The 15,079-nt window shown below is 43.4% G+C and overlaps 1 protein-coding gene across 1 annotated transcript in view; it reads right to left on the bottom strand.

The window, feature by feature from the left end:
- Nucleotides 1-2,456: 2,456 nt before the first annotated feature.
- SLCO3A1 (solute carrier organic anion transporter family member 3A1) overlaps nucleotides 2,457-15,079 on the bottom strand; it is a 137,464-nt gene continuing 124,841 nt past the window's right edge. Inside the window, exon 10 of the mRNA XM_063412505.1 lies at nucleotides 2,457-11,526. Within this exon, the coding sequence (XP_063268575.1) occupies nucleotides 11,147-11,526 (380 nt within the window). The 3' untranslated portion in view covers nucleotides 2,457-11,146. The remainder of the gene's footprint in view (nucleotides 11,527-15,079) is intronic.

Below are 15,079 nucleotides of genomic sequence, written 5' to 3' on the forward strand. Positions count from 1 at the left end.
TCAAAATAGAACAAACCACTGAATTTCAGAATTTCCACAGAAGTGTAATGTTAAGCAGAAAACATTGCCTGAAGGCAATCAAAACATTTCATTTTGATAAAAGCCCAAATACTCCAATTTATTTGATATACTGAGGAAATTCAAGCTACAGTTTCCCAAAGAAAACTCTAAATGCTGCAGTTTCAACAAGATATTGCGGGCTCATCAGCTTTTGTTTGAATGAAGTAGCACTGAATGGAGATATTCCCACAAAAAGTCATAATTTGGAGGAAATTGCATTCTTTTCCCCTCACTGGGAATATTCTGGCTGGCTGTATGTAGCAGTCTGGTTTTGCATTTTGCCTGCAGAGCCAAAGGCATTTGTGTGGAAGGACACCGACTTGTCACAAGAGTGAAAGGAAAACAGAAACAAGAGTTAAACCCCAACTTTGCCCTGCCATGAACAATGTGGGATTGGTCACTCTTCTCTGGCTGGCTGAAAAATACTTCTTCAAAGAAGGTTTGTGGTACAGAGTCAAAATTGAAATTATGTTTTAGCCTTCCAACATTCTCATCTATGGACTGCTCTCTGCAGTCACACACAGAGCCCAGGGCTGCTGCCAGCACAGGAACACCCCAACACAAAACCAAAACAGGTTCCCACAACCCGTCCAGGCCACCCAGCCAGCTCAGGGGCACAGAAATCATCTAAAGCTTCAGGGGCTGAGCAAAGCTGGTGCAGAGCTAACACCTTCTGCAGAGCACATCACTTCTGGTGCACCACAACCTTCTCCACTTGGAGCTCCCCAGACTTCATCAGCAGTCACTGCCTCAGACCCAGCTCAGCATGGCCTTAGGAAAGATTCCAGCATCACAGCCTCCCTGGGCTGGGCACACAGCACTAAGACTTACCCAAGGTCCTGAACACTAAGGAGGAGAAGGATCAGAGAAGGTTGAAAGGGGCAGGTAAACTGATGCTGTTAATGTGACCCAAGTGTGAGTCCCTTCTAATTAAAGCAGGGCTCACAGCACAGCCACACACGGGCCCTGTTACTAATTAGGGAGGGCTGAGCCCTGACACATTAACCTCCCAGTCTCAAAACATTAACTTTACCAGGTGTAATATCTTCTAGGTGACATAAAGGTTAATAGTCTGCATCCACAACAGAATTCAGCTCGGTAAATACCCAATTAACCAGATTCTGTCGGAAGTAGCAGCAAAAATGAAAGGTCTAGGATAGCTAAAGGGAGGCCCTGAAATTCTGGGTGTGATGTGTGCTGGTGTGGTCATTGTCCCCCACAGTAGGGACCTGCCAGGAATGACCAGCAGAGCAAACAGGAATGAATCCTTCAGAGGGAGCTTGCACAGACCTCAACACAACCAGGAGCTGGGAAAGAAAAGGAAAAGAAATGAAGTGAAATAAATAAAAAGATTCTTTGCTGTCAATATTAAACAAAACATTTTTTTCCCGCAGACTTCCTCCCTCATTCCTCTTGAACTGTTCTCTAAAGCTTCTGTTGTTGGAAAGTGAATTCAAAGCAACAGTGGTTGGATTCAACTCATGTGTAACAAAATTGTTTTTCTTTTTTTGTTTTCTGACTTTTAATCTGTGTTTTGCTCACTGCCTTTCAGAAGAGGGAATTGGAACAGGGAAGGATAAAAACATGAACAAAAAGAAATAAGTGAATATTCAACTCAGTTGGAATGCACTTGCCTCGTTTAGCATCATTTTATAGAAACTCAGGAGAAAACTTCCCTTTGATACACCAGATTTGAAGCATTTAAAAATAAATGGTCAAAGAAGTGATTACTTTTATTTTGAGCAGTACAGCTGTTGGAGCAAGGGCAAGTGTGTGTCACTGAATCCTCAGGAATGTGTCACCCTCTGGGCCTGGTCCCAGGGCAGCAGGAGCATTGATGGAGATGGAGAAGCTTCTGCAGCTGCAGGGGCTCAGGGTGCATAGCAGGGCTCAGCCACTTCACTCAGCTGTTGCTTTTTCAGCTAAAAGCTCCTTTTTTTTCCCCTCCACAGCTGAACTGACACAAAGAGTGTGAGACACATTCATCACCATCGATACATCCAGCATTTTCCTGCTCCAATCATGTTGGAGCTCCTCCTAATTTTTGTGTCTTCTAGGTGTTCAAGTTCCTCTGTTCTCCAAGAATTTAAGATACCTTTGCTCTCTCTTTCCTTTCTCAGTTCATTAAACTTCATTTTGCCCTTCCCTAAAACCTGCCTTACCTTCTCTGCCACAACCAGTGCTCCACTGGACCTCCCCTCTGAAGGCACTGCACGTGCACAGCACACATTCACCACCACTGTCATATCTAGCAATCTTTCAACATCACCACCAGAACCTCCAGCCTGAACTCTCAACCCTGCTTTTACTGAGACTGAGAACTTTCTGGAACAGGCAGAGCACCAGCCCAGCCAGCCAACCTGGGAGAACCAAAGAGATCATCCAGCGAGACAGGGTAAGAATGAAAATAGTGTTTTTAATATCATTTACAGCAAACTTACAGTATGTATTTCACATCACATATTTCTAAACTGCTCATCTGGAAAATATAAGCTGCAAAAATACAGAACACAGTACTCAAAATATATCGAGCATGTGGCTTCTCTTTTTTTTTAAAGTCAATTGTACAGTGAAACATTTCCTTTTCCAAACCAGGTTTTGGTTGATTTTGGAAGAGCTGCTAAAACATCTGAAAAATTACCAGCAGTCAAATTACCAGCACAGTTCAAAGACCTTTCTGAGGACCACTTTCCTTTGGGCACAGCAGGAAAACAGTAACCCCCAGCCCGAGAAGGGGCAGTGGCAGGTGGGCTCATCCAGGTCCCACACAGTGCTGCAGACTATTTGTGGAGATGTTCTGTGCAGGAAGGACCTTCTCACCTTCTCCACACCCCACAAATGCTGCTCTGCCCAGGTGACTGTGAAGGACAGCAATGCTATGAGGGACAAACACCACGGCCTGGTCTGGTACAGAGGCAGGCAAATATCCTCCAGTGCTTGGACCCTGCACAGAGCTCTGCAGGTGAGTTTCAAGCCACAGGTGTGACAAACTGCATGGGGTGGTCTTGTTCTCCAACAAGACAGTCGGTGTGGAAGCATCCTCCATGCACTGATGGAAGATTACATCCAACACCAGCTGCAAACACTTGTCAGAGAAGTCCTGAGCTTCTGAAGCCCAGAGAAACTCCCACCAACAACCCAGTTAAGAGATGCATCAGGATTTGGAGGGCACATGGCAGGCCTGCCTTGTGAAAATGTATTATTTTCTTTATTTACATTATGGAGAAAGAGAAGGATGGATAAGGGAGTGGGTTAATATTAATATTCTTATTAGCCAAAGCTCCAAGCCCCTCAATCTCTGCCAGAGACACAGAGGTGCCAGCTGGTCAAGAACACAACTTCCCCAATCTGCTTTGAATTTTAAGCTCTCGATTTTGCTCATCTGTAGCTGCCACTAAGGGCTGTCAGGGGTGGGGGATAACCAGGTTACAGAGGCAGGGTGTGTGCTGCAGGTCAACCTCTGCAGCAGGAAAACTAGCAAGGAGAGATCAGCCACTGAAACCTCGCTGCTTCTCCACCATGAATGAGGCATGGCCAAGGACTGGCTGGGCAGTCTTTTCTGCTCACGAAGCACACCAAGAGCTGCTCTCCTCCTGCCTGTGTGAACTGCCCCCACTCCCTCCCCTCTGCTTTCAGATGGTGCTTGTGTCTCACCTGCACAGGGCAAAAGGAATTTTAAAACAGCCTTACTGCAAACACACCCTATCTAATGCCATTTATGCATTGCTAGCTCACACGACTCCAAATGTCCCTGTGCTTGGAATGTGATATAAGTACATACAGCAGGGAAAAAAACATTTCTGCAGACTGCATTTGACTTGTATCAAAATCCTAACGAACACCACATTTATTGTACTTTATTTACATGGTAGTCACGTATAATATAATACAATACAGCGTTCCATTTGCAGTGGTAGGCACTATGGGTTTTAAAATGTCACAGCTCTTCCCCTGCTCCATCCCACCCCCTCCTCCCTATGGATGTGGCACCAAGAGCTCCCTGTTGTGCGGTCCCAGCGCTGCGCCAGTTTCCCTCTGAACCTGCTCTGGGATGGCTCCTTCCCAAAAGCAGCTGAGGGAAGCTCCTTTCGTGTGCTAACGTGGAGATTCCAAAATGTCAGTGGTCACAGACCACTGGCAGCCCTTAGCACTTGTCAGGGGCAGTCATGTGCAGCCTCCTCACCTTGCTTTGCACCAAAACACTGTGAAGGCAAGGTGGGGTTGTAGCTGAGCTACAGACCCCTAGCACAGGGAATAGGCCACCTGTGATCACAGAGCACCGTTTGGTCCTGCTGCAGTAAGACTTTAGGAAAACGGCTGCGAGTCTCCAAGAGGGATCATCCCGCTCCTCTGATCGGGCAGGAAGAGTCATGGGTGAAGAACAGGGGTCATTTCTTCCTTTCAAGTTCACAGTTAGAGTTGTGAGGCACCAAAAACATAGCACTGTTTGCAGTGAGGGGTAAATGCACTGGTGTTTGTGCGATGCCGTACTGCAAGAGGAAACGGGTTTTGGGGGCTCCCGTGGCAGGGAAAGATGCTTTTTGCTGTCCCACCCACAGGCAATTAGTTTGGGAAGAACTAAGATATGTTAGGCCATATGCAACTCTCTTGATGCCCAAGAGGTTTCTGCTTCCAATCCAAGAGCTGTGCAAACATCGCAAATAAAATTTACACCACCTGCTTCACCTCAATACCAATTCAGTTTTGTCTAGGTCATACCCTTCTGGTGTTTGCTCTCAGTAATTACTCAAATGAGTGCTTTAAACAATGAGAACACAGGGAGAGGCTGAGAATTTCAAGCATCTGTGAGAGAATATTCCTGGAGAGTGGACTGTGAGTTGGAAGGCAGCACTTTGGCTGTCCTGGAGCACTGTGTGTCCAGCAGTGCTCAGCTCACTGGCACTGAGCAGGGATCCTCTTACTCAATTCCTAATCACATACTTTTGAACTAAATATTTCTACTGATGAGAAAATTCCAGCCTAGGGAACTCAGGGAGCAGAAATATCCCCTGTGAGTTTTATTTCCATCCAGAACAACCCCCTGTGTATGAATTACAAGAAAGCTTTTCCAACTTCCCCAGACCACAGATGATATGCAGAAACGATCCTGCAGATACATTGTAGGCATTTTCTTGGTTTTCTCAGCAATTTGCAAGGAAGAAATAAAAGTGAAAATTCATGTATGAAGTTGCTATAAATTATTTGCAGAGTTGCAGCTGACAAGTTTCTTATTGCTTCCTGCCATATGCAGACACCAACTTTGTGCAGAACAAGTCCAGCACTAGAAACTGTTCAGGATATGACAAATCTTTTCCTTCTTAGGGTTGGACACCCTGCTCTGCCACACTTTATCTGAATAAAGCAGGGGAAACATCACAAACTCACCCCATCCCTGGGGTCACTCCATTCATCAAACAAATACAGATTAAAGCAAAGCTTTGACAAACAAAACAACATAAACACTACAAACATCCTGAAGTCCTACTCTTGCACCCATCTTAGGGATTGCTCTGTCATCATCGCTTCTCCTGAATTCCCTGTTTCTTTTGGGACCAAGAAATGCTCAGAGCCAAGCAGTCAAGGCAAGACTGAAGCTGAAAGAGAAGCAGTCCATGTTCACACTGCCCTAGGAAACATCAGTATTGCTTCTGGGCAGGGACAGCTTCCTTCTGCTCCCCTCAATTCAGGGAACAGACAATGGCCAAAGATTTTACTTGGCATCACTAGTTAATAAAGAAGTACCTCATGTCTAAGAACTGCTGAAAGGCCATTTTTCAGCAAAGCAATTGTATTAAGACTCAGATTGGCTAGAAACGCCAATGGAATGATAGAAAACATCATTTGCAGCCTCGAAGCTATAGATTTAGGGGATATAAGCGGAACAAATTATAACATTTTGAACATATGTAAAACTCAGTGAGACCTGCTGGCATCCTAGGCAAATTTAAATGCCTCTCAGTAACTTAGGATACCTTGTACTGAATTGGTATACCCAATCTGTGCTTTGTCCTTGGGGGAAGGAAGAACTATGGCTAGAGAAAGGAAGCTGATGGTCAGTTTGGAAGAAAACACCCATAAACCACGGGTCTGGTGGAGTTAGGGCCATCCAGGAGCACAGAAGGGTGGATAATCCTTTCAGAGACACCGAGTGGCTCAGTTACAATGTCCTTTCCTCCTTGGACCAGTCTCAACCATCAGATAAGCATGGCTGAATCTGGCTCACACCAAAGGTTCCCATCTTAATAAACTGCTGCCTATGTTCCACCAGTTGTGTCTTGGCTCCCAGCAAAACAGGTGAGTCACAGCAGCAGAGTGGGACGCTGGGAGAGGTGAACCCAGATTTAGGCAAGAAATGCCAGAACCCCTATTGCAAATGAGAGCAGGTCAGTATTATTGCTTGTAATCAGGGGTGCTTTGCCCTGTGCACAGGAAGCTTGTGAGCTTTGCACATATTAATCAGATCTAGAGAGAGAACAACAACAAACCTGCTCCTGTCTGCAAACACAGTTCACATGAAATTAGGGGGATAGATGAGCACGGCTGCATTTAAAGGCAGAGCAGGAATAAGTCTGGAAACCCTTGTGAATAAAGAAACAAAGCTGTTATCACATCAGTCCAGTGAAACGTTTGCATGTGTCTTCTATACTGACAACTCCCCACATCACCTGCCAAGAAGAAAGCAAACTTCACACCAAGAATGCCAAAGTCTGAAGAAAATACCAAGCCAAACACATCCAGCTGTGACAAACTCACATGGCAGCGACAGCTGTGGCTGACTTGGGGTCTAAAGCTTCACAGTGCTGGTAGGCTTCAGGTTGTTGAGGGTTGGCTGTGGAGTGAAACTGCTGGTTGTGAGATGGAGGTGCCTTTCTGTGTCCCAGGACCTCATTCACTGAGAAAAAATATGAGTCTTTCTGAGACAGAAAGGTGAACCTTAAGCACATTGCCTCCACTGCAATGTGATGAACATAAAACTCTGATGGAGATAGGAGGGGGTCCAAATCACATTCATTCCCTTAATTTATTTATTTTTTTTTTTTTTTCAGGGAAAAAGAAGTCAATGCATCTCAGGCATTTGGAAATACTCCAATCACGTTCCAAATGTCTGCAGACCATCAGTACAATTTGGAAGCACTTTGAAGTGTGGCTAAGTCAGATAATGGAAGCTAATTCCTCTGCATCTTTCTCTTCTCACCTGCTGAGCAAGGTGAGACCCAACCACGATTAACAGCAGCAGCAGCACCAAGGAGTTTAGTGGCTCTCAGAGGGGAATGGCAGAGGGAGGTCCCTTTAGCTGAATTGCCAAGAATGGAAGGTTTGTGATATTCAAGTGATAATTCAAGTGATGGACTTTTCAGTCCCCCTCTACATCCAACATGTGCTGGGCAAAGTCAGAAAAATGGATGATTTCTATATGTATTACAAGAAGGTTCTGGAAATGCATCACCTTGTTAACAAGGACGCAGTGAAAACGATTCCTGTGTTATCTGCACCAATTTTAGATTGGGGTCCCCTTTTGATTCCACTGGGGCTATTCCAAAGTGGGATCTGTGCAAGGGAAAGGAAACCCCAACCTGAAGTCGAGCAAGGCAACTGGTCAGTCCCAGAGAGACTGCAGAACCTCAAGTAGTTTGTTTTTCCAAACATCCCATTCCTTAGCAGACAGCCACGTGGGGAACACAGTGGTTAGAAATGCCAAAAGAACATTTCTGCTGAGACTGAGGCCTCAACAAACCCCTGAATTTCAATGCCCTTGAATATGAAGAAACAACTGCCACCATTGGATCTGGACCACACAGCTCAGACCATGCCCCTGTTTCTGTTCCTGGGAATGGGCATTTTTCTAACTCCATCCTTGTGTTTTAGGTCTCCTGCATGGTTAAGGCAGTTGCAGGATGGAGACGAAGTGCCAACAGGTGAAGGCCCATAACGCATTTTGGGAAGAAGGAGGATGGCTGACACTTTCATTTGTTATTCTGTAACAAAAATTGGGTTGCAGGCAAAAATGGCTTGTGGTTCTGAAATCAGAAAAAAACAAAATGCCTGCTGGTGTGGATGAAGGGTTTGGTCTGTGTATTTTTTTTAAACTAAAGCTCTGTTTTTAAATCTGTACCAAAGCACTGGCAGCAAAGCCCTTCACAATACAGGCTTTAGACCTAACCCTGGGAGGAAAAAAAAAAAAAAAGAGTGGGATGGGGGAAAAGCTTTTCAAATGTTCCATTATCAAAAGAAATAAAATAACAATCATGCAGGAATTTCAAGTTACAGCTTAAAAATAATGTAAGTAACCCCATTCAACTGCATCTCCCACACATACTAAGAGAAGAGATCAAATGAAAAAAGAAAAACAAAAATGAAAATGTATTGTGCCTTGGAATCCTGTTTCTATAACTCCGGTCAAGGGGGACTTTTGACTGTACCAACAAACCACAGCTCATGAACACTGGGAATTTGTTTTACATCACGTCAATCAGCATGCTATTCTCCTTCACCTTGGACTTTCAGAGGGGAAAATCATGAAATTGTGAAAGGGGTTATGAAATTTCAAGCAATCAGGCTTTTAGAAAGGTTCTATTCTGTGACATTTGTGTTCGAGTCTGAAAGTGTGTGTATAATATAAAATTATGAGCTAACATTTGGAAAGACAGCAGTCTAAGTAATAAATCTGCAGAATGAAGAGAACTGTACAGAATGATTTCAAAGGCTTATACTTGACAATTATATATATTTTATGAGACAGTTATGCACCCTGTGCCTTCTTTGAATTCATTGTTTTATGGATGCAGTATCTCTATTTTAGCAGATAGGATATACTGAACCAATGGAATGGTCTAAAAAGCATCATTTACCACCCATCGTAACAATGGCACTGCATAGCTTAATATTTTTTTTTCCTTAAACTCCTTCATCAATCAAGTGATTCTTAACATGGCTGAAACCCAAGAATTAAATATCTGCAGTTACAATATTTGTTGAGTATTTGGCACAATGGAGTTTATTTGATACACCCTTTTTTCTTGCCCTTATTGTTGCTGAACATGTAGTTCTGTGCATAATTTGCAAACACACACATAAAGTCAGTCATGTGGAAGCAGTTTGATACTCCACACCCATGTTGCAAAGCCTGGATAAGAGCAAAGTCTGCTGAAATGGTGCTGAACATGAGTGACAAGTCATCAACTCTGTACTTGTGCCAGCTCTGGAGTGTCCACTGCAGCAATGGACAAGAACTTGGGGAAGATCAGACCCTCTGCCACCTGCATGGAAGTGACATCCAGCATAATCAACATGCCAGGTTACTCCTCTAAACATCCTCAAGTTCACAACAGCTTCGGAATTCACACAATAAAGGAACTTTTAATTATGATGCTAACCCTTAAAGCCCTTCTGACATTTAGTCCATTGGAAACAAGTCTGGTTCCTGGGGAAAAACTCATCAAATACCGCCAATTTGCATTGCTTCCCAGCAGGAATGTTTTGGAAAACAAAAATATGCATACAAAATAAGCCTGACCCCCACGTTTCTTGTAATCAGATGAAAGTTTCCCCATGGTTTTAGCAGGTTTAGGTAAGATTGCACTGCAAGAGCCAAGCCAAATCTGCTCCTGCATAGATGCGTTGTGGGGAGCTGAATGGAAGTTTGAGTTGCTCAATGCTGGCCAGCCTCTGCTCCCATAACCCAGCCTTCCAAAGGAACACTATTCCCACATGTACAAACAAAATGTGGCATCCAGGAGAGATTATGCCATCTTCCTCACATGGCTTCCACTGAAAGTCAGTGGAATTTCTCAGGTGAAAAATAAAATAGCAATTGAGAGGGTTGAAGGATTAAGGTCAGTATTCCTCTCATCTTGTTCACACGCACACGCACGCACACACGCTTTAAAGAAAACATCCACCACACAATTTCTAGATTGCAAATTATATATATATATCTTTAAAAACTGGAGAGAACATAAACAGCCTCTCCGTATTTATATGTATTCACTGAGTCACATAGAATATGAAAAAAACTATATTATGTAAATCATCATATTATCTATAATTCTCGAACTGACAATTGTTTTTATAGAGACACAGTGCATTCATTCTCTTTTTTAAAAACATATAATGTGTCTTCATTGGCTTGGTAGCATATTAGAATGAAGGCGTATGGATAAAAAAATGCAGAGGATTAAACAAACCCCTTGAGTCACATTACGTTTGGGTGAATTAAACAAGATCCTTCCCCAAACTAGCATAAATAAATCCTCCTCATGGAAAAGTGTCAGCGATTTAAGGGTTAACATAGATTCGAAAATAATTTCAAAAAACATCTTATTAGAGAACTACACAGATAAGTATTTGGAACTCATCCCCCTTTAAAAATGACAGCACGTTTGGCAAGTGTGAGCAAACGTCTTGAACTCTACTGGGTTTGAGATCTGAGCGCAGTTATTCACAGACAGCCACGGAGCTGCAATCTGCGAATAAGCCTGGTCTGGAAGGACTTGGATGCCCCTGACAGCACTGCTTGCCACCGGGAAGGTTTCCAGCAGCTTTCAAGGTATTTATCGTGGACTCGTGGCTGGTGACAGAGTGTGACTGCTGGAAGGGCTCCAGCACCGCTCCCCCTTTGCCACTGCAGATGGGGCAGGTTGGAGCAGCACCCAGCCTGGCCAGCCCTGCAGGGCTCCACACACCCCATCTCAACTGGGAAAAAAACCTATTGCTGTTATCAGCTTGCTGTTATCAGCTTGCTGTTATCAGCTTGCTTTCTCTACGTCTCGTGCCCAAGCCTGTGCCGGACTCTCTGGTGAACCTCTGCAGATGCCCTCCTTGGAGGCTCGTACTGTCACCAAAGGGGCTGGTGCCCAGCCACAAGGGCTCCCTGCTTTCTCCATCACCCTGCACGATGTCACAAGTGATCCCATTAAAAGACGCTGTTCTCGAGAATCCTGGCTGGGTCTGACTTTGAGAAAAAGACAAAAGTTTCCTGTGTTGCCGTTGCTGTTTTGCAGTTGTTTCTTCTTTCATTCGTGCTCTTTCCTTGTTTTTATTAAAAAGGACCCTTGTATTATTAATAAAGTTCACCCCTTCACAGTCACTATAAAACAGACTCCATATTTTCACACCACTCATGATCTTCAAGGTTATAGATAAATTTTGTCCTATGTGGTTGGTTTTGGGGCACTGAGTCCCGCCCCAGATTGTCTAGGGTGAGAGTAGAGGCAAAAAACTCACTAGTGCTGAGACCACCTTCGTGGTTCTTGATGTATCTTTTATAGTTTTTCCTCAAGCACTGCCAGGTGGTTGTGTACAGGATGAATGCAAAGGACTTGAGGGCGATAGCAATGCTGACATACAGGTATCTGTAGACCACATTGTCATACAGTGCACAGGCTCCTTGCTCGCCACAGAACGTGCTCCAGAACAGACACGTGGAGTCAATCCCGGCCCCGAAGATCAGTGGAGGTGGGATAAAACCTGCCAAAATAAGAGAGACAAATCATGCTTTTACGATCTTTGTGATAAAGAGAGAGGACGTGACTGCAGTGAGTGGAAAGTGCTTTATCAAGGTTAATAGTCCCAGCTGCAGCCTGTGATTCTGATTTTTGAAGTTCTAAATCAACCTGAATGAAGTTTGTGGATAAGCTTTTAGCTTGGACTTAATGATATCAATATGCAGCAAGGATTTTATTCAAGTTTGAGTGGCTTTTATTAAGCTTCTTGTTTGCTTAATGAGACTAAGTGGAGGGGTAAATGAAAGAGGAGGAGGACAGCCTTGCAGCTCACTCTGTAGAAACTGGCAGTTCTGCACTTGAGGGTGTTCACTTGAAGGATCTCATAGCACTCCAGTTCAGCACCTAAAATCAGCCTTGGCACTGAGATCCAGTTTTGGACTCTAGCCTGACAGAGCAAAAGCTTTTTTCTGGATCTAAGGAAAAGAAACAATAGCCCTAATAGATGTCAAAGATGCCATCTGAAAAGAAGGGAAAATTTCAGAGTGCCATTAAATGAAATATCACAGCAGGATTCTCCCACAGCCACTGCAGCTAACTACCGATGAGTGTTTCTCAATCATAGTTTGCAGCAGAGCTGCAATCTTAAAGCAAAGTAATCACTCCAATCTCATTTAACTAATAAAGGAAATGTTTTTCTTCTCTACTTTCTCCCATCCTACAGGGACACTGCAGCAACCCCCTCATTTCCCATTAGCCTGAGGGTGATTAGGACATCCACATTCCAGCTCCGCAGGCAGCCAGCGCACGTGCACTGTGAACATTCTACATAATGTAACCTTTTCTCTACCTTCTGCTGTATTTATGGGCAGAGGCTAGAAGCAGATAAAACCTGAAAAAAACCCTGATTTGATAAAGTTAATGCTGTGGGTTAAGACATGGAGCAATGGAGAGCATTGCATCTACTGAAATCCAACTGCAGGCAGGCACAACACTCCCCTGACAGTATCAATGCATCCGTAGGTGCTGTGATGCCTGAGACTCTATAAATACCTGTGAAAGCAGACATGAGGACTGCAGTTTTTAGACAGGAAAGTGTTTAATCTTGGATCCAGTTTCATCATTAACCTGGATTTCCAGGCTTAAAAAAGGTACCTTCCTTCAGCTTGTCACGAGCAAAGTAGTGACATTCATGACATGTATCCTAAGACTACAAATAAATTAGTTGTCTTCACTGTTCCCTGTGGTAACTGAGATCTCTTTATTTTATTTTGTTGATGACTAGAGCTCTGCAGATTTTGTTTGATCTTCTTTTTATGTTGATAAATGCAGGAATTAAGAAAGGCTATATGGGCTTTTGGTACTCATTTTAACCAGTCATTAATAGCACAAATGTAGTAAATAAAACCAGATGATAAAAAAGCAAAGACAATCTGTTTGTTACAAATCTTGGTTCTAGTCATCATATCTAAAAACCTGTCTATGTTCTTGAAAAAAATATCAGCACCAGCTCTTTGTTCATTGTTTCAATGATTGGAAAATCTAGGCTGGGCTGGTTCTGCTTCTAAGTTAAAAGACTTTTTATACTTGGAAACTGTGAACAACCACACACTCAACCTGGATTTTAAAAATTCAGCTGGGTTCCTGCCACAAACAAGCAAGAGGTTGTGCTCCTGCCTGCAGTTTGTGTGCCCAGTGCTGCTGGGTGGACCTCAGGGGTAACATTCAGATGTGGCAGTGACTGAGGAGCCACATTCTTTCTGGAATAACAGAAAACCACATTTGGATCATAATTTGAGGTGTGAGTCCCTACTTGTTAACATGCTGAGAGATGTTGACACAAAGCTTTGGAGACGTGCAGGCTGAACTTCAGAGAGAGCTGCCACCTCCACCTGCTGGCTTCAGCTGGCCTGCCTGGTGTTCACATTAATTTGACCTGGAAATTGCTCCTCATAAGACTTGAGGAAGGACCTGTTTTCCTTGAACTTCCAAGCTTCTCCCATGTGAATGCAGCCATGTGGAAAAACCTTTAGCAACCAGTGAGTATTTCATGTTGTTTTTAGCAGAGGAGAGGACAAAAGACTCACAGGAGCAAGCTGGTGCTCAGAACCCCTGAGAGAAGGGAGCTGAGGGGTGGCACTGCACACCAGAAACCCCTCCTGAGAGTGAAACACTGTGGGGTTTTACCGTAAGAGGCAAACAACATGAGCTTAGAGGAAAAAAAATCTAAGGAAGTGCCCTGCTAAGCAGAGGCTTTTCTAGGATGTATAGTGAACACTACCCAGAAAGGATGCATATAGGATCTTAAAGGAATGAAATTCTTTGCCAATCTAGACAATTCCATTCTGAACCTTTGGCTCCAGCAGCACTGCTATATTCTCTTCTCTGGGAAACTGCAGGAATGCTTTTATATGAAGATATTATTAGACTGCCCTCTCATAGCAGAATACCTATGAAATAACATATGCAGGAGGATACCGGGAGAATTCAGTCATGTTTCATGTTATTACAGTGAATATTAAAGAGAGTCAATCATGTTCTACCTCTTACTGCAAAGTGTTGCAAAAATTTCTGCTTTATATATATATATTTCATAGCAGAAACTGTAGGGCTGCATAAAAAAGGTGCTTCTGTCTTACTGAAACCTATTAGCTACGATTGCACCTTCGGGTCTCATACCTCTCACATTTAATTCTCTCCTTTGGTTCAAGAAGCAGCCATTATCACTGTCATCTTAAGTCAAAGCTTAAAGGTGAGCTGAAAAGCTTTTAAAATAAATCAGTAAAGCTATTCTCAAACCTCAGGTTGATAGAGGCACAATTTGGATACCCTTGCTCATATGGAAAAGTATCTTTCTTTTCATTTTCTGTGCGTTCCAGCTACATTGCTGATATGCTTCAGGATGTATTGTCTTATTTCATGGGAATCCCTTAGTGACACAGCAACACATAAAGATTTGAGTTTAAATTCTCACCATGGCTTCTTTATGGGAATGAAAAAAAGAAATCTCTTCAACTTAAGCATACATGTCTGAGCTGGGTTTTAGAGGAATTCAGGATACTGCTATCTCAGGAGGTTTCTCTCTTTTGAAAGGAAAAAAGAAAAGCTAAAAATCCCCCCCCCCTTAAGTATTTTTCCTTTGGAAACAACACCCCACAGCCATCCTCCTTGCACACTTGCCTGCTGACACTCCACATTCAGCCAGTCACAGCTGAAGTCAGGCTAAAACCCACGAGCAGCACCAGCAGCTAAAGAAAATGCTGTGTTTGCAAGGCTTGAACCAAAGCTGACCCAGGTCATCCCAGGAACTTCCTTTTGAGTTATCTGAGCTCTGGGTAAGTTAACTTGATTAAGCTTTTTGTATGACTGCAGTTACTTCACCAAAACCAATGCACATCTAATTTGCTTTATTGTAAACCGGTATGGGAGCACCATTTCCTGTTCAGCTTAAGGGAAAAAAGGTGTTAACAATTTAAGTAAAAAGTGAGGTCACTTATTCAAAGCCATGTCTGATACTGCTGGATTTTCAGTCCTGTACTTCCCAGTGTCTTGCTGCAGCATAAGAGATGGCACTTTAA

Source organism: Prinia subflava, chromosome 15 (genome assembly GCF_021018805.1).
Source record: "Prinia subflava isolate CZ2003 ecotype Zambia chromosome 15, Cam_Psub_1.2, whole genome shotgun sequence".
In the NCBI taxonomy this organism is placed as follows: Eukaryota; Metazoa; Chordata; class Aves; order Passeriformes; family Cisticolidae; genus Prinia; species Prinia subflava.